This window comes from Typopeltis vanoorti, chromosome 10 (genome assembly GCF_054136105.1).
Source record: "Typopeltis vanoorti isolate ZY-2024b chromosome 10, IOZ_Tvanoo_1.0, whole genome shotgun sequence".
Taxonomy (NCBI): Eukaryota; Metazoa; Arthropoda; class Arachnida; order Uropygi; family Thelyphonidae; genus Typopeltis; species Typopeltis vanoorti.
In genome coordinates, this window is record NC_143558.1 from 134,202,201 (window position 1) to 134,224,980 (window position 22,780).

The following is a 22,780-nucleotide window of genomic DNA, read 5'->3' on the forward strand; positions in this document are numbered from 1 at the left end:
AACCATTTAGCATCAAATTACTTCGTTGCTTGTTGGTACTGGACAATCTTTAGGTAGAAAGCGTTGTTGAACTCCAATCCAATTTATCATGCAATACTTTTATTTGGCAAGTCAGTAATTATTCTCTCTCACGCTTGAACATGCGAAAGAAAAATGGCATTTCATTAAAATGATCAGCAGCGACTGCGCACCAAACAATGTTTAGGCTTAATACGTGGATGTTGCCACTTTGCTCAGCTGATAACCAGTTGGGTGATAACGAGTGAAGTGAATTTTTTATTATTAAAATAAATTATTATAAATTTTTATGTTAGATATATAAGAAAAGTTATTGAAGATTTAATGCTTCATTTATTTACCAAAAATCAAAAGTGAAGATCGCAATTTAATGAAGAACTGTACTCAGCAAACATTCTCTTGCTTGTTATATAAAAAACAGCACAACTTGCCTCTTTCTATTGTCATTCCCACGACAAAGAGATTGGACAAAACGATGATCTGTATTGTTCAAATAAATAACAATTGTACTTCCTTTCAACTGCTTGGAATCACTGTCGCTGTCTATGACTGGCCGAGATCTATTTTACGATACTAGAAGGGATGATCCTCAAAGGAGAGATGTACTGCTAGTAAGCATCGTAGTAAATGAATAGATTCTTGTTGCTTTGTGGAAGACATTCCATTCAGGTATTTTCTTTCCCCTCTTTTGTTCTGAGGAACAATGGCCAGCCCAAGCAGACGAAAGACTGGGGATTACACCAGCAGTACAGAGCTGTGCGTGACATCTATAATTCAAGGCGAATCGTGGCTTCATTGGGCACTCCATCAAATTCGTGTTTCAGAAATATTTCATTCACTTAGTATACAAGTAGACAGCAAGAAAATTACTTCCATACAGAATGCTTTGAAAACCTAACTGGTGTTTCGCGTGTGTGATGACATTGTAATCCCTTGTCTAGACGTATATAAATTGTCTTTGCTATGCCGCGTTCTTATAACTTGAGATAAACCGAAACGGACTCGCCAACAAAGACTGGGATGATCCTGCTCTCTGCATATGCGTTGATGGGGTTTATTTTTCGTTACATCGCCGTGTGCCATAGCAAAAAATTTACGGCTCACATTGTTAGCATATTTATTGCCGATTCCGATTTACCATACACCCTACAACTAGTTCAGCCTGCTATTGAAGTAGCACTTGACAAAATCCAGATACTTTATCCGAACATTATTTGGGAATCGGCATTCCTGAAAAGTTCATCAGACTGTGCTACAAATAACGCGGGGGTCCTAGCTGCCGAAGAATACTACCTTCGCCATGTGACGACCTTCATGGGACCTGCCTGCAGTTTGGCATTAGATTCCGTTAGCCGAATGGCGGCCTATTGGAACATTCCCATCTACTCGGCGGGGACATTAGATATCACTTTTGCCAACAAAGACATTTTTTCCACCCTGACGGAACTCTGCTTTTCCTTGGGAACCCTGAGCGATTTTGTTCTGAAAACTCTTAAACATTTCAATTGGCATCACGTAGCCATAATTGTGGACGAGACAGAAGCGCGAGAGAATTACATCAAACGTAGTCTTGTTGAAGCTTTTGAGAATGACCAGAGTTATGATGTTTTCGTGGATATGCAAGAATTCAAGAGGAAAAGACGAAGAACGAATCTGTCCAGCATTCTCCTCAATAGCAGCAAAGGCGCCAGAGGTGAGTGGTGACATTCTATGATGGAATTCATCTTACTTATCTTTACCTATTCTTTTAAATTTTTGATGGAATTCAAATTCTAACACCACTCTTTTGCTGCAGCATTGAGATCTACACGTGTTAACATTACAAAGTTTCAGCTTATTTTTTTTTTTTATTGGGTTGATCTTTCATTGTCGGCTTTAAATCAGTTTTGTGTCTTAATTTAATTAATAAATCGTTATTATTTATTGCAGCGTGTATGTGCGCGTACGCCAACTAGCCCAGGCGAATAGTTGGCACACACACATACTGCGGTAACTAGTACTAATATTGGTTGCCGCATGAGAGAAGCAGAACACGCTTCTCGTAAATGCCTTCCAATCTTAGCGCTGGAGCCCGTTGGCACGCATATACTGCAATAATGAAAAAGGATAAAAGAAAAAAATAAGTGTTCTTGCGCCAAAAGTTCTGTTCGGCGATTTAAACTGCTGTTTTCTTTAGTGGATTCAGTAGCAACCGTAACTAAATAATGTAAGCAGAACCGGCGCTTTACTGCCCGCATGCAATTTCTATCTAAGCGCCCCTGTAACGATCCGGGCGTGTGTAGTTCTTTTACAATAATAAAAATTTTAATTATTTGAAATTTCTTAAATACATTTTGACAGAACAGCCACACGTTGGTTCGCTAAATGTAAACCAACCGGGGGTGTCGAATAGGCCGGATTCTCAAAAGTTAAAGCAAAGTTTGATAAAGCCACTTCACTTTAATCGTTGAATATAATGATACAGGGATTATAGCCTTCTCACCGACCCGAATCGCTAACAAAATTAAAATGAATTTTAATTAATATTTTAATATTTTAATAATTTTTATAAGTGGAACTATCTTTTAGGAAAATAAAAGAAACTCAAGATGGATGAGAAAATAAGAAAAGAAGTCAGAAATAATTAGAAGATTTAATATAAGTATTCAAAAAATGATATCTTTACAGAATAACAGAAAATAAATTAAATTACATAAATATGCTTGCATTTTTTTTATTAAAATTTTACGGTTCTTGATTTCATATTCACAAAATTAGAAATAATGGTCTTAACGTCTAATTCCGCACATTTATCATTTTCAATAGCTATTAACGCCAAACTAACAAGCCTTTTTTGAGACATACTTGTTCTTAAGTAGGTTTTAATCAATTTCAACTTTGGTTGAAATTGATTAAAATTTTAATCAATTTTTAATCAAAGGAGCGATGAACGTTCCTTTTCCTTTTGGAAAAGGAACGTTCACCGCTCCCTACACTAACAGGTAAGGTTAATAGTATTCTTAAAAGCAATTGAAAAGTTAGGGAAAGATAAATTATTGGACACAATAAAATTAAGAATATCGAAAAGGTTTTGAATATTTAAATTATCCTTCCGAAAAATATCCCGGAAAGCACAAAAACTCGTCATATAGTTCTATTGCACTTACGTCTTTATTGTCGCCGTCCTCAAGAGAATCTCTTTTTCGTAAATCTTCGTTATTAATTTGTAGTAATCTATACAAGAAATTGAAACTATCATAATATGTTTTTAGTTGTTCAAAACGTTCTATTAACGAACACATTCACTCTAAATTTATCTTCTGGCGATTGTGGCGTTTCGTCATGAAGCTCGTAGTCAAATTGTCGTGTCTTCTTTCGTCGTCGAACTTCCGTACCAGTTTTAAATTCTTGTTCTCCATCCACCTCTTCACTCAGTTATTTTGCCGTTTTTAGAACTTCTTTAAAATGTGTATCTGATCGATACTCTTTTAAGAATATTTTTAAGTTTTCGATAGATTCTAAAGCAAGTGTAATGTACATATTTTTGTCTTGAAGCATGTTCTTCATGCCGGCATGTTCTTCTTTTACAATTTTTTTTAATTTTTACTCGGTGTATCCGGGTAAAAATTTATTTTAATATTGATCATTCTAAGAATTTTTTTGTTTTTATGATAAAAATTTTGTTTCTTAAAAATGAACTTATGAACCGTGCCCCGGCGGCGGCGCCTGCATGTTCTTCATGCCGGCCCTGAATGTAAGTGTATTAAATGAAGTCTGTTTTGTTCAGGCGTCTTCATTTATGGATGGCACTGAATCCTCTAAAGAAAGCAGGAGTTTCAATCTCCGACCAAACGAAAATGGGCAACGATAACCACATTTTCAAATCATTCACGTGTATTGTTTTGCTTGCTTATTTCAAAAACTTAATTTTCGTTGATTTTAATTAATATTTTTTTCGATTCTCAACTGTGTTTAAAATCTAAAGATTAATTCTATGCAATTTTTCGACAATGTTTAATTAGGAACAAATTTTTGTTAATTTTTAACTATTTTGCAGTTCTAACAGTGCTTAGTTAAACAATGCCGAGAATTGGATAATCGCAACGTTGTGTTTCTGCAAAACACATCAGTTTGAGCGAGAGACATCCAGTGCAGGATCACCTGAAAGATAGACCAGCTTGTCAGAGAACACAATTGCTAGACAGATCAAGCCTTCCAGTAGCAGAGTAATTGTATGAACTTTGCGAAGGCTAGTTGATGTTTTTGGAAGAAAACCTCTACTATTCAAGATCCGGGTCCTCTTCCTTTTCTCAGTAGACGCTGATTTATGCTTATTCATACTTGTTTCCTCTTTATAAAAACGATATACCTTGATTTAATTAATTATTTATTTAATATAAGGCAAGACTCAAAATATATCTAACACTCTAAGAATCACTGGCCCGGGTAGTCTGGGTTAGAATAATTAAGGTCATGGAATACCCCCACACACACCACCAACATTATTTTGCTTACCAATATTCGCACCTAAAATTTTTCTAAACCGTTAAATAAATAATATTTGTTTAATTTTATGAAATATTCTGTATGTTAATTAATCTCCATGAAGAGAGTGTAACGAGCTTTTAATTATACATTTTTAGTGTTCATCCTCCTAGCTCCAGGCGAAGTCGTTCGTCAGATCCTCCTAGCTGCTTATGATTTGAATATGGCCAATGGAGACTTCGTTTTTCTTAGTGTAGAGTTCTTTAAAAACAAAAAGGCATTTGGAGATTTTTCTTGGTACCAACAAGCAGATCCGAGAAATGAGGTAAGCAGTAATCATAAAGAACACTACTAAATCTTGTCAGAGATTTAGTCATTTAATGTTTTATTCAACACTGATATCACGCTATTAATAGAAAATTGTACAACATTTATAATAATGCTGACGTCTTAAACTTTATGGAAGAATAAAAGTTATGTCCACAAATGCTAAGCCACCTATGTTAGTGCGCATGTAATTATAAACGGATAAGTCTAAAGTAACTAACTTTAGACTTATCCGTTTAACTGTTGCATACTATGTCATAAAAGAAATAAATATTTCAAAAAAAAAAAAAAACTAAAATATATAATATATATTTGGGGACAGTGACGGCTCATTGCTTGAAATCGTGGGCGTGCTGCAACTTTCGTGTTTGGATAAAATAACAAAATTATGGTAAAAATTAAACATGAAAAAATATTGTTTATTATCGATAAAAGTATGCAGTTTGTATAATTCAGAATTACTTAAAAATAAAATCCCTTCCTTTAATTCTAATTAAAGAAATGGACTTTAATAATGGAATCAAACCCTTTAATTGTAATGTCCAAATATTTAAAGAGACGGAGTAAACACGATAAACACTACGAACACTCTACTACTGGCGCAAACTGCATATAAACCACAGTGGAACTACGCGACGGACAGTGCCACATTATGCTAATAGCTCGTATCTCACTACGACGTGCATATGCTTGCGAGCGTAGCAATATGACACTGCAGTAAACACAGTGCTGCTAGCGTCCTTCACCCTCCTAAGTGCTAAAAGATGGATTTTTATTATTTTTATACAAAATAAGAGAATTGTATAGGATTTTTGATGATAAAATTAAATATTACAAGCAAATATAAATAAATTAAAAAATATAATTATATATCGAAAAAAATTGGAGGTGCTGCAGTTCCGCAGTGTCTTTGCACGAGTCGCCCCTGTTTGGGGGAGCGCTGTTGTTGGGTAAAAAAGTAAATCTTCGAACAGCTTATCGTTATATACATGCGTATATAATATAATATCATATAAATTCACAAAATCATTTTGATTCTCCCAAGTGAATAGGCGGTTCTTCACTGATAGTTGAGTTCATAGCTATGGATTATTTTTGAAGGTTTTAAGAAGAGAGTATGTACTATACACGCACACAGTGATAATAATCAGGTGGGACCCGACTCTCGTATTACACCATAAAGTTTTGTAGATTTATTTCACACCAAACTTTAAAAGGATTTTATGTGTGATATATCATTCTGAAGAATAGATAATCAAATATTTGTATCGAAGCTTCTAATAAAGAGTGTTGCTTGAGTTACTTTTTCCGTAACTTTATTGTCCTTGTAAGTATTATATCAAACAGTGATTACCGAGTCAAGCCTTGGTAAAGAGGAAAGAACTCAAACTCCTACTCAGAACATTTACTTTTATTTGTTTAATATTAGAATATGGATGGGGATTCTGTTTTATAAGTAAACCAGAAACGAGAACGAGTATGGGAGTGTAGTAAGTAATTGTCACATGATTCCCTTTCAGAGCGCAATTCTGAATGAATTTGACAGATTAGCCCACGGAATCCACATGAAACAGAAGGTCTATCAAACATGATTGCAGCAGCCTAAGAACGTTATAATTAGAGACATTGTGAATAGAAGAGAGATCAGAACACTCCAGTTCTACTGTATAAGCCATACTTTAGCAACGGACGGATTGAGATTTCAATAGCCTTCTGTCTTTGAACCAAGCTTTCCTCCAGTTGTGTAATTTTTCAACGGAAAGAGGGTATTAAGTACTACAACCAAAAATATCTCTGATATTTCCGTCTATTTTATCTAAATACCATCTATGAGAGGCAGTTAGTCTTAGCATTAAAACCGCAAGGTTTTAATGCTATAGGCTAATAGTTTTAATGACAATATATAGGCTAATAGTTTTAATGACAATCTACAGGCTAATAGTTTTAATCCAATCTACAGACTAATAGTGTTAATGCCAATCTACAGGCTAATAGTTTTACTGCCAATCTTATTTCATCTTGATATAAGATGAACGAAATCTTATTTCGTTCTTGAAGAAATATACACAAAGAAGGTGCCATGCAACTAAAACCTATATTGTCATGAAGATATTACACCACATCTATCTTAGTCTGAAAAACAAAGTCTCTCTCTATATATACACAGAAAAAGAGAGAGAACTTTTTTTTTCAGGCTAAGATAGATGTGGTGTAATATCTTCATGACAATATAGGTTTTAGTTGCATGGCACCTTCTTTGTGTATATTTCTTCAAGAACCAAATAAGATATCCGTAATTCAGTGTGAAGTTGGTGGCCATTACTTTCAAACATTAAGCATTCGGTCTGTGTTATGCCCGAAGTATGAGCGCCTCCCTTTCGACCAATGAGCGGAGTATAAGAATGACTGGAGAATAAAAGGTCACTGAGAGTGCTATCCTGTAAATTTTCGATTGCTTTGAATTGTAGAATATAAAAGAAGTGAGAAACGTATAATTGGATGACATCGAGGCCTTAATAATTAATATGCTTAAAAAATAACACATATGTACAGAACTATATGAAAAATCTGATTTTCTAGTAAACGCCATAGCAATGCGATAAGAAAGATTTGATGTTTGTTACGTGTGATTGCCCGAAAAACAGAGCTTGTACATCAAAAGTGATTTCACTACAAAATATAAAATTACAAGCCTTTTCGCTGCTATTACAACTCAGATATTTCAAGAGATTCAGTTATTATTGGAGTGTAGATCAAACTACAATAAACTCGTTTAAAACCCCTAAGACTTAAAAAAAATACAAAGAGTGTTTTTCACAATTTTAGTGCAAAGTAATTTTTTAAAATAAAATAAAAAATACATAAAATTACTATAATTTTATTTTATTTCATGACATGTACACATACGTCTGCTTGCATTACTTCAGCCTGTTTTTTCCCTTTTTTTGGGGGGGGGGGATCGAAGATTTATTTCTTATAATAATTCTCAAAATGATTTAATTTCGATTATACTGTTAGAATACAAGCTATGTATGATTTTGTTTTCTTTCCATATTCTCCTAGTGCTTATTTAACAAAGGCAGTGAAGGGATTAATTTTTTTTTCTATTAAATATATTTTTAAAACCACCTGTACAATGGCAAAACTTTAGCAGCTTCACTGACCCGAATTTTGCATTTCTAGGATGCAAAGAAGATATACGAAGCATTAATGCTGTTCTCCATTAGAGTCCCAAGTGGTCCGGAATATGTGAAGTTCACAAACGATGTTATTGGCAGATCAAAACTTACCTTCAATACCACGTTTGATGAAACTGCGGTAAGTGCTCTTAGGAATTATTTAAATTTTCTTTTGCGATGAACACTTGGACAACTAAGAATGCCTTATTTTTTTTTTAGGTAAACGTTGTTATTGCTGGATTCCACGACTGCGTACTCATGTATGCCTGGGCGCTAAACAAAACTCTAGCTAACAAAGGAGATCCATTGGATGGCTATGAATTAATACGGAGGATGTGGAACAATACTTTTTCAGAAGGTGAGCTTAAATTTTTTCTTATTTCGTACACTTAAACTCGTATTTTAGCGTAAAAGAAACATTGTTTATAATGTTATTCTGTCACATGTTTACTCATATTTATAAACTTGCTTTAAATTCGTCATAAAACGTTATTCTTAGTTCGAAATCATCAGCTATTGTTGTTATTATTATTATTAATGGTATGCTGACGATAAGTTTTAAAACTATATGGATAGTTCCCGATAATAATAATTTTATTATTTAATAGAATAATAATCAATATAATTATCTTTCATCAGGAAGCTTAAGACTGCATGTGGGTAGCATAATCTCTATGAATTATTCATTTTTCATACACAGTACGCCACTGTCAAATGTGTTCCCAGTCGATTTTATGTTTGTGAGGAGAAACCGAAGCACCTCTAGAAGCTGACCATTTTAATTTATATTTATTTATTCAAGGATGGTCTCATCTTTTTATACTTGACTTGAAAACGTTATTGCAAACAAAAGCTTATACGCCGAAAGAGATGTTCGATCTACTCATACATCACTATTAGCTGCTCTGAATGGTATATTTTATTGAACTTTCATGATTGCATGCTCGGTCAAAGTTAAATACGTATCTATACTAAACATGTTACATCTCATTTATCTTGATTTTATTAAGATGGGCCTCTGAGACTGTTCATTATCCATTCCCTGTTTTAATGAAGTGTTATTTACCTTTTCTTAAATGCCACAATTCTAAAACTGTCCTCCTGTCTTTAATTCCATTTGTGCCTCTTTCCGTTTGTATCAATACCCTAACCTAATTACTTTTAATCAGAGGCTACTGTAACGAAGCCTGCATAAGACTCACTGTTACTCGGTCTGCAAAAGAGAGCTAATAACAAACTGTCTTGAAAAGCTATCGTAACAAAGCTGGAAAGGAAGAGATGTTATTGTTCGCTTGGTGAATACAGCGCCAATAAACAGCAATCGCAGCCTTAAAATTGTATGAGTACACTCTGGCCATTTTACAGTATACTCATCTCTATTGGAAAGGTGCCCCCTCTATTAACTTGATATTACTTTTCAACGAAGCGCCCAAAACGTGTGCGCGATTCCTAACGACACAATGTTTACTTCTCTGGTTTCTGTTTATTTTCCCTTTATCCTTTTACACTTTAAAATTGTAATACCAGACATTGATAAATTCCTTTTTCTCCCATCCTCCCGATTTATTTTTTTTAACTCTGTCGCTTCCTCTGAAACGAGAACAGCACAAGACAGCAGCATGTTACAGTATTCACATACGAGTGCGTAACCAGCAAAACTTTTCCTTTACAGCCAAGGTTAACGCTATTTTAATGAAGTAGAATTCTGTGCGAAGAAGAAGCTGCTGTAATCCAACACGGTTTTAATTGGCGCGATTTATCTTGCGATGACAAAGTTATATTAAAGTAATAATAACAGCAGTGCATGGAGCAGAAAGGAGAGAGAACGACTTGACATTTAGTTTCAAGATAGTCGTTTGTAATCACCTTTTTAAAGTCTTTCTTTTATTTTTTTGTAAGGACTCACCGGAGATATTTTTATAAACGAGAACGGAGCACGTGAAGCTGACTACACCCTGAATGATCTAGATCCTGAAACGGGCAAAATGCAGGTATGTCATTATAAAGTAATCCTTTAAAATGTGACTACTTAAGTATCGCTGCCTTTTAACGTCCTATAATGTCTGCTGTAAAACAAGATACATGACTGGATTCTTACTGATGTGATTACATTTTAAGCTGCACTTTTTTTTTTCGTACTTTAACATCCTACTTGAGCTTGTAACTTTAAATATTTAAATCTTTCATTCAATAAAATAATTTATCAGATGTACTCTTTTTATTATTATTAAGCCGATGTTGCATACTGAAATTGTGTTTGAATTAGCTGTTAGAAACTATAACTTTAAATGTTACCAAAAAAGATGAATATTTTAACACCGAAGCGTATTATTTCCAATGAGAGATGCTAGAGATTGGTAAATATAAACGCCATTAATAAGGAAAAAAAATCAGCTAATGTTTTTTTATTCTCGTATATATATAGGGTGTAGGCAAGACAGTTTTGGCCCTATCTAACTTTTGGAGACTGAGTGGGCAGTTCACTCTCCACTGGCAGCCAATCAGAGATAGCTGGCCCAAGGCTATCACTAATTAAGCGGCAAGCAGTGAAGAGAGACGGCTCAATAAGTGCCGCCATCTCGTGGTCCCTAACACTCGTATTTAAAGTCTGAAATAAAGTGGGTTCTACGGTCGATTTTCTTGAGTTTACGGGACGAAAAACCCGAGTTTCTGGAAGAAAAAAACCCGATTGCCCGTGCCAGAGATCAACTAACTCGGGAACCGGTCGGAAAAAAGCTTAGAAAAATTTCTTCTAGTTGCCGACTAGATTCGAAACCAAGAGGTCTTCCTTAGTGCGGTCAAGCACTGTGGTGTGCAAACGACATCCACTGAGGCTCTTCTTAAATAAGAAATGATTTTATTTTATTTTTAAGATACGAGCAATGCAATATAAATTTGTAAACAACATTTAAAGCAGTTATTTATTAGTACATTTAAAAATTATAATTTTTAAGCATTTTAAGGAATAACCAGCTATGGTGATTTACGAGCGACTGAAAGTCACGTGTTTTTATAAGCTTTCCTGATTAAAAGAATAACGTAAGTTTAGTATCATGACCCTCGATACTTAGTACTTTGAGAGTACTATGCACCCATAATCAAAATATTAGAGAAATTATTATTATATGACACCGTTTACACTACTCAATCCATCAGCCACACATACACACCGCCATATACCCCTACTAATATGTCTTGTCTATAAACTGCATTTGTACTCAGGCCTGATTTGCCTTCTGCTTCCGTATGTGATCGGCTAACTTACCTTGGATAGAAAAAAGCTGATTTAAAGATTCTTCTCATCACGACAGGAATCGAACTCGGGTCTTTTCCACCATAAGGACGCAATGCCCCGCCTTTTTTTCAGTGGCGCATAAACGTATTATAATTATAATACACAAGACTGCCATATGAACGGTATTATGTTATGAACTCTGAAAAGCAATAAATGATCGAAGCATAAATATAACAGGAAATATTAATAAATAAACCACCTTGTCTCAAATCAAAACATTTTACTACTTAACATATTGTATATTGGCATAAGCCTTGTAAACAGACGATAATCAGTTTCGGAAAGCCAGCGATTGACGAATATGTGTACATCAATTTTTAATATTTATAAAGCTATAAAGGCCTGGGTTCGATTCCCGTCCAAGAAGTTAGGAAACCTTTATGTGGTCTCTTTCGACTAAAGGTGAGTTAGCCGGTCTCGTACGGAGCTAGGGGATTTCCCCCAGAAAAGACAAACCGGCTCAGTGACACGCATCTACAGACATAGGACACACCGGGAGGCATAGAGGGACCTCCCGAGCCACTAGGCCTAATATATGTATACGGAGGAGGTATTCAGAGATGGAAAAACCATTTTTAGAATGTCCCTGATACCTGCATCTATTTTTTTTGCTGATATTTCATCTAATTCGGTATTTGTCTTCAGACTTTTAAATATCTGAAGCACGTTTATAAATATTCACTTTTCGTTCTCTTCGTAGCCTGTTGCCACCTATTTTGGAACTCGACAAGTTTATGAAGCTATTCCAGGAGTTAACATTCACTGGGCCGGAGGTCGAACTTCTTCGCCGTCTGATATTCCCCCATGTGGATTTACTGGAGATGATCCAACATGTCACAACAAAGGTATCATAGCAACGAATTATAATTAAGATTTGCCATTTACTGTGGCTTATTACGCGTATCCGATTATTAACATTAACTAATAATCCCACCATTTCAGTTTTTGCAACATGGATAAATATTAAAGTTATTATTTAAAAGTTACCAAGTGTTGAGTGATGACATTTAACATCATTATGACAGGTGAGTTCTTCGTGTAATTCAATGAAAGTTATTTATTTATTTATTTGGCAAACGTGGAAAACCACTCTAAATAACGTGCAGTAATTTCTGTTCACACGCCAAGAACTTTTCTCTGACAATTTTTATGTGGATGTGACTATATCTGAATTATTTTACAACAAGGTCTCAAAACGTGCTCTGAAATGATGCTGCCATAGTACTGAGTTCCAGTTTTTTTTTTTGTTTTTTTTTTTTATTCGTCATCATCCTCATGTTTTTTCGCATTGTTGATTTTAAACGAAAATAAACGAAAAGTTCTGGTCTCTCTCTCTGCGCTATATCATATAATTGTGAATATTCTTAAATGGATGCTGGTCGTAAGGATGAAAATCTCTGTACATAAGTTTTTAAGCACGAGTGATACATTTTGAGATATTTCATAAAGTAGAGTCGAAATGTCTTTTGATTCCTATGATTTCTCGTGCTTAGAAGGCGTAGTTTGTTTCAAAAATTATCTGTTTGGAAATTTTTGATTTAAAAGTAATCAGTGGATAAGATATTCGGTTTTGACTTCAATTTCCCTTTTTAAAGGTGGACAGTCCGTATTTTGTGATAATGAAATAATACACGTGATGCAGCCGTTCTATAAATCCAGAAAAGTAAAGTAATATTAAACTATTCTTCGATCAACATGTTCAAGAATTGTGATCGGTCTCCTCTTCTGATAGCGTATTCTTTTTTATTTTTTAAAAAATATATTTTGAAGGGTGCCATTTATTAGTGAACTGTGTCTAAGTTATGCTTTTAAACTATAAGGGTATACTACAAACAATAAATATTTTGTGTATCATGAGGAAATCCGGAAAAATTAGCACTGAAAAATAAAGCACTATTTTAATGACAAGAATGTTAATGAACCTGAAATTGGTTAGAATCCATTTCGATGTATAAATTGTATACTACTCAAGTTAGTATGCGAATTGACACATCCCATTTAATGCAAGTTACCTTTGTCAATTAGAGAATAGATGAAAATACATTGAAAATTGTCTGATTTTTAACTATGAGGAATACGGTTACAAAATCAATCACTGAAAGATAATTCAAATCAGCGTGCAAAATGTTCTGAATGATAATAAGATTTTCTATTTCTTTTTGAAGCTTCACATGTTTCTTCCCATTGCGAAAAAATACTCAAATATATATACAAAATACAGCATTACTATCTTGGTAATAGAGTCAACGGCTTCCTGGCTTGAATGACACGATGTAGCAGAAATTCAACTACTTTCCAATGCTTATACTCCCTGGAATTTCATCTTCAGGCAGTTGATGATTATATGAAGGATGGAAATAGGCGTATACAGTTAGTTGATATACATTAAGTTAACAAAAGTATTTGGATACCCAGTTGTGTTTAAAAAATGCGTTTTAATTACATTTCTAGGTACCAAGTGGGAATCACCTTTGGCCTGAATGATAGCAACTGCAATTCGGGGCAGGCTTTCAATCAATTTCTGATACTTCGCAACAGAAATTTCTCGCGCAAAGCTATCCCCATTGCTGATGCTTACGACGGCAATGTGGTCCGGAGCGATTTCCGAGTTCTAATTCCTCCCAAAGATGTTCAATAGGATTGAGGACTTAGACTCTGAGCCGGACAGTCCAAAACTTCAATGTTGTTTTGTGGAAACCAGTCTTGGACACGCAGGGCAATAAGTAAGACATGGAGCACTGTCGTGCTGAAACCATCAAGGGTTACTATCGAAGTATTTTCACAGCGTCGGAAGTATGAAGTTCTCCAGGTAACTATCAGAGTCATGGTTTTTGGCACGTTCACCAATGGACCAAGCCCCATCCAACTGAAACACTCCCATACCATTACCAAGCCTCCACCAAACTTGAAAGTTGGAATGATGCAGTCTTGCCGAACCGTTCCCCGGGTAATATTTGAATCCAAAACCCGACTATCAGAGTGAAATATTTGGAAACGTGATTCGTCGCTCCACAGAATCCTTTTACAATCATCTACGGTCCACGAACGGTGTGAACCAGTCCAAACGTCGTTTGGCGTTGAGGGAAGTGACCTGTGGTTTGTTCGCAGCTTCTCTGCCATGGTAACCTAAGCCATGCAACTCTAGTCCCAGCAGCATTTTCCAGGTTGATTTCGAGGTCCGCCGCAGATGACGTGCCGGATGCTTGAACATGCCTGGCCAGAGCTCGTCGATCTCGATCAGTGAATGTCGGTGGCCTCCTAGGACGTTTTCCCGCCATGGTAGCACCATCAACTTTTCATCCACAAATGATATAAGCAACGGTGGATTTCATACTAAGACGGGTAGCAATGGCACGCACAAAAAGACCAATGATGTGATGCCTAACTACAATCCCACGTTTGAAAGTCTGTGAGTTCAGCTGAACGTGGCATCAAGTACAGTGCAAAACATGCGGCACATCCCACCTTTTATTAAGACTGACACGTATACTCTCGCTGAATATATGCATGGTACGTAAAGGTGTCCAAAAACTTTTGTCAACATAGTATATATTAATCTGATTTCACTGTTTGTTTTTTCATGTAAAAGCACGATTATAGAACTTGAAGAAGCTTGTTGACTTTTATTTTTAGTTTCAGAATTTAAATTGACCAATAATGTTTATTTATAACATTTACTGCTTTTTTGAAAACTCTTCAAATGTTTGTATGCTTTTGACATTTTTTCTATTTTTTTAAAGAAACTATTCCGTTATTGGCTGTGGTGGTAATGTGTTCATCAGGGATGATTTTTGTTATAGTTACCACTCTTGTCACCCTAATTTACAGGTAAAACTAATTTATTTTTAAGCGTTAATTAGGAAACTTGAGCTTTCTAACTTTATGCTTTGCAATAACTATTTTTATCGATGATTTGTTAAACAATAAAATGCATCCACGTTTTCCATATCTTACAAGCACGTAATAATAATAAATAAATAAAAATAATTTCGCAATGTCAAAAATCATCACAACTAATTTCCTCATTTATTGTCAATACTTAAACTAACTTTTGATATTTGTATTGAATCGTAACTTCCCTCCCTCTTTAGACGACTAAGATTTGAGTCAGAATTGAATAGTTTATGGTGGAAAGTTCATTGGGACTCGATTGTATTTTCGGAAAGCTGCAAGAAATCCCATCCAGCCGCCATAGCTGATGAAGTGGTTTCTCTCACTACTCAAGTATGTACGCATGCGTCAAGAATTTCAATCTATATATATCTAATGTCCTGTATATTTAAGAAGTGTGCTCAATTTTTATCGTAGTAGTTTAGTTAATAATAACTAAATGATGGAAACTCCTGATTTTATAATATTTGTTATTCAGAAAAGGACGGATCCTAGTACCAGCACATTGGTAGAAAACGTTCCTCAGGGAACATCCGTAGGATTCTTTAAGGTAAGAAACTTAGCTAGCTATCATGAGGTCCATGCAGTGTTATGATCATATTGAAGATTTTCTAAGAAAACTTTTAATATACGTAATTGCATTTTACTAGCCAGTTTATTCTCACATATTAAATAGTTGACATTTGAAAAGTATTTATATCTCCTCTCTTTCTTCTTTATTTTGTTATTTTTTCCTACAGGGAACAAAAGTGGCTGTGAAACCTTTAAACATCAAGCGAATCCACATGAACAGAGCCGTACTGCTAGAACTGAAGCAGGTAAAATGTCAGTGTTGTCTCAACCATTTGAACCATTCATACAAACTATCCATATACAAGTAAATGAAATAAATGTTGCTGCATTTTTAATTAGTCATTTTTCCTATTCCACAAATAGCCCAGACCAGAGGGAAGGGAGGAACACATCATTTACAGACATAACATACTGGTCTCATACCAGTAACTCGGCTGCAAGACATTAACGACTAACTAGATATACACAAACCGGACACAAATAAATCAAAATGCGCAGTTAACACACGTGACACTTTATAGACTCGACACATTCTTAAGCAACATTTCCATTAAAAAAATGCTTTTCACCTTGTCCAAATCTGCCAGCTTATTTTACATTCATCAATTTTCATATTCCCAAGAAATTCAGACCCCCAAATACAGTCTGTTTAACGTTCTATAGAATGGTGCTACCGCTTTTTCTAATTCTGCATTTTCCTATGCGTCTCGTATCTAGCATTCATTTGCTGTCCCCCTCCCTTCACATCTTTTGCACAAATATAAGCAGATTTTCATTCCACTATCTCAGTTCACAGCACAGAAACCTCACACTACAGCTCTGAACAGAAATTCCTGCTGTTGTCCCACACTGTGAACAACTTGAATTCTAGTGAAGGTATTTCGCATCAAAATTATTAGTCGGAACCATACGGGAAAACATTATCTTAGGAATTTTTGGTAATTCATTGTAAGCACTTGTCTGGTAATCAGAAAGTTTAATCGTGAGGGTACATTATTAGATTATTTTTACCGAATTATTCCGATGATGGAATTCAAGTATTTTCCATGACGCAATAGTAAGAGACACATCTTACTATTCAGCTAGTAAGAGACACACAATTGCATTCTCTCCAATGCAAATATTGAAGAGCAACAGGAATTTCAAGTAAATGGAAGCTCGACTTTTCTTTATAGCGTTTCAAATGGGTGACAGTCTAATTCCCCCCTCCGAAATGCGAGGTGTAAATTTTAAAAGAATCAAAAAATCGATTTCCTGTTCGCGCCTTGCGTTTAAAATAAAAGAGTGTCAACATCATGTATCCAGTTGGAATTTTATTTTAAAAAATTGTTTAGAAAGAATTTTTCCGCATTATTTGCGCCTATTTACAACTTATTCTTGATTGCAAGATGCTCGCTGAAGCCATCAATTGAAACATCTCAATACTTTGACAAGCATTTCTGATTGCACGTCTTTACAAAGACAGATTTTATAGAAATTGAAAATCATCTTAACTGAAAAATGCACCGCAGATTACATTTTTGCCATTTGGCAAAACAGATTTTTAGCTGTTGCTTCAAAGGAAAACTGTCTTCCTTTAAAGCAACAGTTAAAATCTGTTCTTCTCATATCACAGATCTCATTCTGCCATTTCACTTGAGCTCTTTTGTTAGAAGGGTCTGATTTCCTCCGTAACAGTATCCTATTTTTTGTACAAAAGTATCTGTTTAATGATTGTACACAGAGAGTGTACAATCATTAAAATTAATTTTTATGAACACTCGAGATTAACACATTGATTTCAGTCTTCTTCCATCATGTAGCTTAACGAAGCTTAGACTTAACGTGGACTTGACTTTTTTGCTTAACAAACAGTAGTGGCGCACCAGGAGGGGAAATGGGCCCCTAGTCCCCTCCCCCAAAAAAGGGAAAAAAAAACACTAGAAAATTTTCCAAAAATCTTTTCCTAATTAATTTTTTTTTTATTATTTATGTTTGGTCGTGTCTATGAATTAGCAGTCACATAAGGTGGGAATACCCTATAGCTCTCAGCAATCACGGTCGTTGTGAATGCAAGGCGAACGAAGTAGTGGTCGTGTGGACCGAGCGTTACTTCGTTTGCCCTAGCCGGGCCAGAGATCACTGGTATCATGTATTGGCGATCACTGCAGATGCTGAGTCATAGGTGGTAGGCAATGTGTGGTGTGTATTCTCAAATCGTCTATTCAACTAGCCGCCCTCCCTAAGATTAAATCTTGAGTGCGCCACCGACCAACAGGGCATCCACATACAGTATTTTGTGTTCGTGCTCCGTAAACCAGACCCAGTAATCTGTAAAGAATCCTTACGTGGAACTACATATTTTTAGTGATTTTTAACTAATTTTTGTGAGTCTATAATCAAGCTCCGTTTATAATTTTTTTTTTAACATTCCGTTCTCTAAGACTTCACTAGTTATATTCATTTGAATTTTATTAAGATTACCAATACTGTTTTTATAAGAATTTTTTTTCAGTGTTCAACTTATGATAGTATACTGCTGAAAACAGTGTGTGGTATTTAAGAATTTTGAATTTATGCCAGATGTTGTGTTCTTGGGGTGTTATGAGTAACCACTTTAAGGAAGTACAGGTATCCCTTGATTAACACGATTAATTAATCCCTCGATGCTACCGCGCATATCAAAATCGCATTAATCAAATCTAATAATCAATGGTAAAAATTGCAATTCGTCCATGATCGATTACTGTATTAAGAACTCGTTTTCTATGTTACTCTTTTAGGAAAGATAAAAAATGAATGCAAAGTAAATGTTCAATAATACAATAGTTACTGCATTTTTTTATCAAGAGTCGTTTTAGTTTTTTTCTTATAAGCATATATTCTACGGTAACAAGCAAAATGACTCTCTAGACCTGGCAAACCTTCTTAGATTGACACCTGGATCCACATCCATTACTTGCTGCTTAAGAGATTCTAAACTGCGAAATATTCCATCCAGTTCTTTGACTGTTATCTCTTTTGGAACCTCATCTTCACATTCCATTTGTTCGGTGTCTTCATATGCGACTTGTTGTTGTTCAATTTCAAGAAGATCGTTTTCACTGAAATGTTTTGAATTTGAATCCAATAATTCTTTAACATTTTGAAAGTTTTTTCCCACTTGGTTAGACTATAATAAATTTAGTTTAATCCTTTATCCAAGTGTAAGCAAACAAAGTTTGCGTCTGAAGTATCTTCATGACTGAGGCAAGTCGTGGTAAAGGTGGACCAAGCTTTCATCACTCCTTGTCTTAGTATATCCCATAATGCAAAGTACATCTCCTTGCGGACATGTATAATGCTATGCATTAAGGAAAGGGCCACTACCCAGACCGGTTTCGACCTTTATTGAGGTCTCGTCAGTGGGAGCCAGACCCAGAGGTGGTGATACCAAGGTGGAAGCAATGGAGAAGTTATCTTTACCTATACGAGTTGCCAAAAGGTGTCTCACCTTATTATTAAAGTACTCTGGATTTAGAGAAAGATGTTGAAAGTTTTTTATATTATATTATACTGAGACAAGGAGTGATGAGAGCTTGGTCCACCTTTACCACGAGTTGCCTCAGTCCTGAAGATACTTCAGGCGCAAACTTTGTTTGTTTACACTTGGGTAAAGGATTAAACTAAATTGATAATTCTTTAACATCTTCTGCATCAACACCATCAAACCAAGGTCTTCACCACATTTGCTCCCACGAGTCATGAATGTTTTCAACTCCGTGTTTAATGTTAACATTTTTCCAAAATTCTTGGAGCCTAATCGCATTTTCTCCCGTTGTTGTTTCTAGTCCCTTTGAGAATATCTTTTTAAGAAAATAGGCTATGAAAGTTATAGTGACGCCCATGGTTTGTAGCAATGATGTCGTATTTGGCGGAATTTTGGTAAATTTAAAGGCGCGTTAATTAAAACTTTTGCGGCGTATATAATATAAGAGATTATCGCAATTAATTTCGTCGCGTTAATCAAATCGCGCGTTAAACAAGGGATACCTGTATTTGTTTGCCATTCAGTAATGCGCATGATCGGAATCAATATTTGTTTTCGTTGTTAACCTGAAGAAGATGTCAATGCAAGCATTGGAGAGTTGATTATTTATCTTCCAGAAAAAGTGTTTACTATTTCGTCCGTAAATTTATCAGTTGTAAACACAGATATAAAGTTTGGTGTAGAGATTTGATATTTATTTATTTATTTATTATTCATTTTTAAATAATTATACCGAAATTGTTTGGATTATTTAAATCAGATAAGAGATATAAGTCATGAAAATCTTATAAGATTCATTGGGCTCTGCGTGGAGGAACCGAATGTGGCCATCCTTACAGAATTTAGTCCAAGAGGAAGCGTTAGGGTAAGTTTTAATTTAATGTTTTCGGTTGCGTTCTTGTCTCTGACAAACATTATATTTCAGACGATGACTAGGGAGGGGAAATAAACAGTATCTGAATTGTCAGAGGGGAAAAAGAGGTCTTTAAAAGTGAGTAAACTAGTCTTATTCTAAGCATAATTTTGTACATGCTCGCTTGTTTTACACAGACAGTGAGTTTCGGAAAGCCATTAAGGACTTTGTTAAATAAACGAAGGGAGATGAGGTCTCACAAACTGTTTTATCCGATTTCAGGTAAGCGTTTGTTTTCACAAATTTTTAATTGTAAAAATAAAAATAAATCAGCTAACGCCTTTTATTCCCTTATAGGAAGTAGGCGAGGGCTTTATGCCTTATCTAGCTTTTGGAGACTTAGTGGGCAGTTCAATCTCCACCGGTAGCCAATCAGAGATAGCTGGCCCAAGACTATCACTAATTATAGCAGCCACCGATGAAAAGACGACCAAACAAGTGCTGCCATCTCTTGGTACCTAACCCTAACAGGATATGTCACTGTCTGAAATAATGTGAGTACTACGGTCGATTTTCTTGAGTTTCTGGGAGGAAAAACCTGCTTGTCAGTGCCAGAGATCGACTAACTCGGGAACCGGTCGAAGAAAGGCTTAGAAAAACTTCCTGCAGTCGGCGAATAGATTTGAAGTTAAGTCTGACTTCGAGCAACCAAGCGCAGAGGACGCAAGCGCCACTTCCACTGAGTATATTTTATTAAAACGATAACAAGTAAATACATAGTAAAATATTTACATCATAAGTAGATATATACATACAGATTAAATTCAGGATTAACTCCTAATGTCTTTGTATTACTGTTATTATATAAATAAAAATAAATACATCGTTGATAGATATATTCATCATATGTTTGCATATGCTTTAACCACCTTAAGGGTATTACTTTATTACAAGTAATTCATTATGTGAAATTAATTCTTATAGTCTTTAACAGTGAACAGTTGCATGATATTACATTATTAATTACATTCGATTTTAAATCTCCATACCCTTGTATTAATGTTTTTTATTATTAATTGTATTAACAATTAAAATTGTTAATACAATTTTAATTGTTAGTTATTTTACCACACCATTATTCGATTGCATATTTCGAGTCCTTAAAGTTCACTTAGCATAGTAGTAAAAAGATAATTGATACCCTGTCCCTCTCCCACACACCAGAAGAAAGACAACATATACTGTATATATATAATTATGAATGTTCTTCCTGTTCAGTTATCTGAAGGGTAGCATTAGTTAATTTGATGAAGTGGATTCCCATTCCTCAGCGTTCATCCTTTTCAGTTGGATAGAATTCCTCTTGCAAGTATCTATTGATACTTGATATTGACAGTATATGGTCACACCCGTATGTCCAGATAGTATACATTGTTATGATATTTTGTACTCTGCTTAACGTTTTCTCGTTTAGCCAAAATATTAGATTTTTGATTAATTATTTGATTCTGTGGCATCCATTGTTTCACAAGACTCCAGATTTCTTCTGCTATTTTACATTAAATCATCATGTGATAAAGTGTTTCTGGCTCTTTGGAAGACGAAATATATTGTTTAGCACTGAGCTTAGTTTGATCTCCTCTCTTTTTGTTCTCGATGCTGAGGTATTGGAGAAATGGTTCTAGTTAGCTTTGCATATATTACTCTTGTTTTCGTATATAGTAATTTCTCAATGTCATAATTTTTTTCTATAAACCGGTATCCTTCAGCTATTTCGGTGAACATTCTGGATGGTCTCTTTTTGATCGAAGGAAGAGAGCTGATGACCTTGTCAGGGAGGCACTTTTGTAGAAAAGGAATTGCATATCCATGGTATGATTTATTAAGTGCTTTTACTGCAGTTATGGCTCTGATAATCAAGGTCTTTAGATGCATGTTAACTAGGCCGAGACATCCAGCTTCTATTTCGTGAAAGAGTGTACTACGACGCATTGGTTCATATTGTGAGCCTCATATATGTATGTTGCAAAGAGCCTGTGAATTTTATCCGCCCACAGTCTGTGGTATGGAATGTTATGTATTTTGTACCACAATCTGGAGGCTAAGTACATATTGCAAATCCTAGCTTTGCCTCTCACAGAAAGGTGTCTATTTCGCATATTATTATTATTTTTTTTAAATATCGCTTCATACAACTCTTTCCATTTATCTACATATGTGTCTATACCTCCAATTTTTGTTCCTAATACCAAGTAGTTTTTTCTCGACATTCCGACCGGTATTTTTGGTTCCTTTTTCCACTCGCCAACCACCAAACAGCAAGACTTCGCCACGTTCACCCTAAGAGCGGAAGCCTTTGCAAAGGAGTCCAATATTATTATTGTCTCCTTCATGGATTTTTCATTTTCTAGTTATGTTATGTCGTCTGCATAAGCTAGCAATTTTGCTTCGCTTTGTCCATAAATATTTGTTCCTGGAATTTGTTTATTTGTGTTTATTGCTCTGATTAATGGTTCGATTGCTAATACAAAGAGGGCCATAGAGATTTGGACAGGTGCGGAGAGTTTTTTAATTTATGATTATATGACTTGGTGCATTTTCATAAAATATTTTTAACCAGTTTCTAAAGTTTGCTCCAAATCCTAATACTTTTGCTACTTCAAAGATGTATT

At 35.1% G+C, this 22,780-nt stretch overlaps 1 protein-coding gene across 1 annotated transcript in view; it reads left to right on the forward strand.

The window, feature by feature from the left end:
- The first annotated feature begins 1,065 nt into the window (after positions 1-1,065).
- LOC150102815 (atrial natriuretic peptide receptor 1-like) overlaps positions 1,066-22,780 on the forward strand; it is a 77,250-nt gene continuing 55,535 nt past the window's right edge. Inside the window, exons 1-11 of the mRNA XM_090398745.1 lie at positions 1,066-1,711; positions 4,641-4,807; positions 7,993-8,127; positions 8,208-8,346; positions 9,888-9,979; positions 11,984-12,128; positions 15,024-15,111; positions 15,375-15,507; positions 15,653-15,724; positions 15,915-15,992; positions 20,016-20,120. Of these exons, the coding sequence (XP_090254871.1) occupies positions 1,066-1,711; positions 4,641-4,807; positions 7,993-8,127; positions 8,208-8,346; positions 9,888-9,979; positions 11,984-12,128; positions 15,024-15,111; positions 15,375-15,507; positions 15,653-15,724; positions 15,915-15,992; positions 20,016-20,120 (1,800 nt within the window). The remainder of the gene's footprint in view (positions 1,712-4,640; positions 4,808-7,992; positions 8,128-8,207; positions 8,347-9,887; positions 9,980-11,983; positions 12,129-15,023; positions 15,112-15,374; positions 15,508-15,652; positions 15,725-15,914; positions 15,993-20,015; positions 20,121-22,780) is intronic.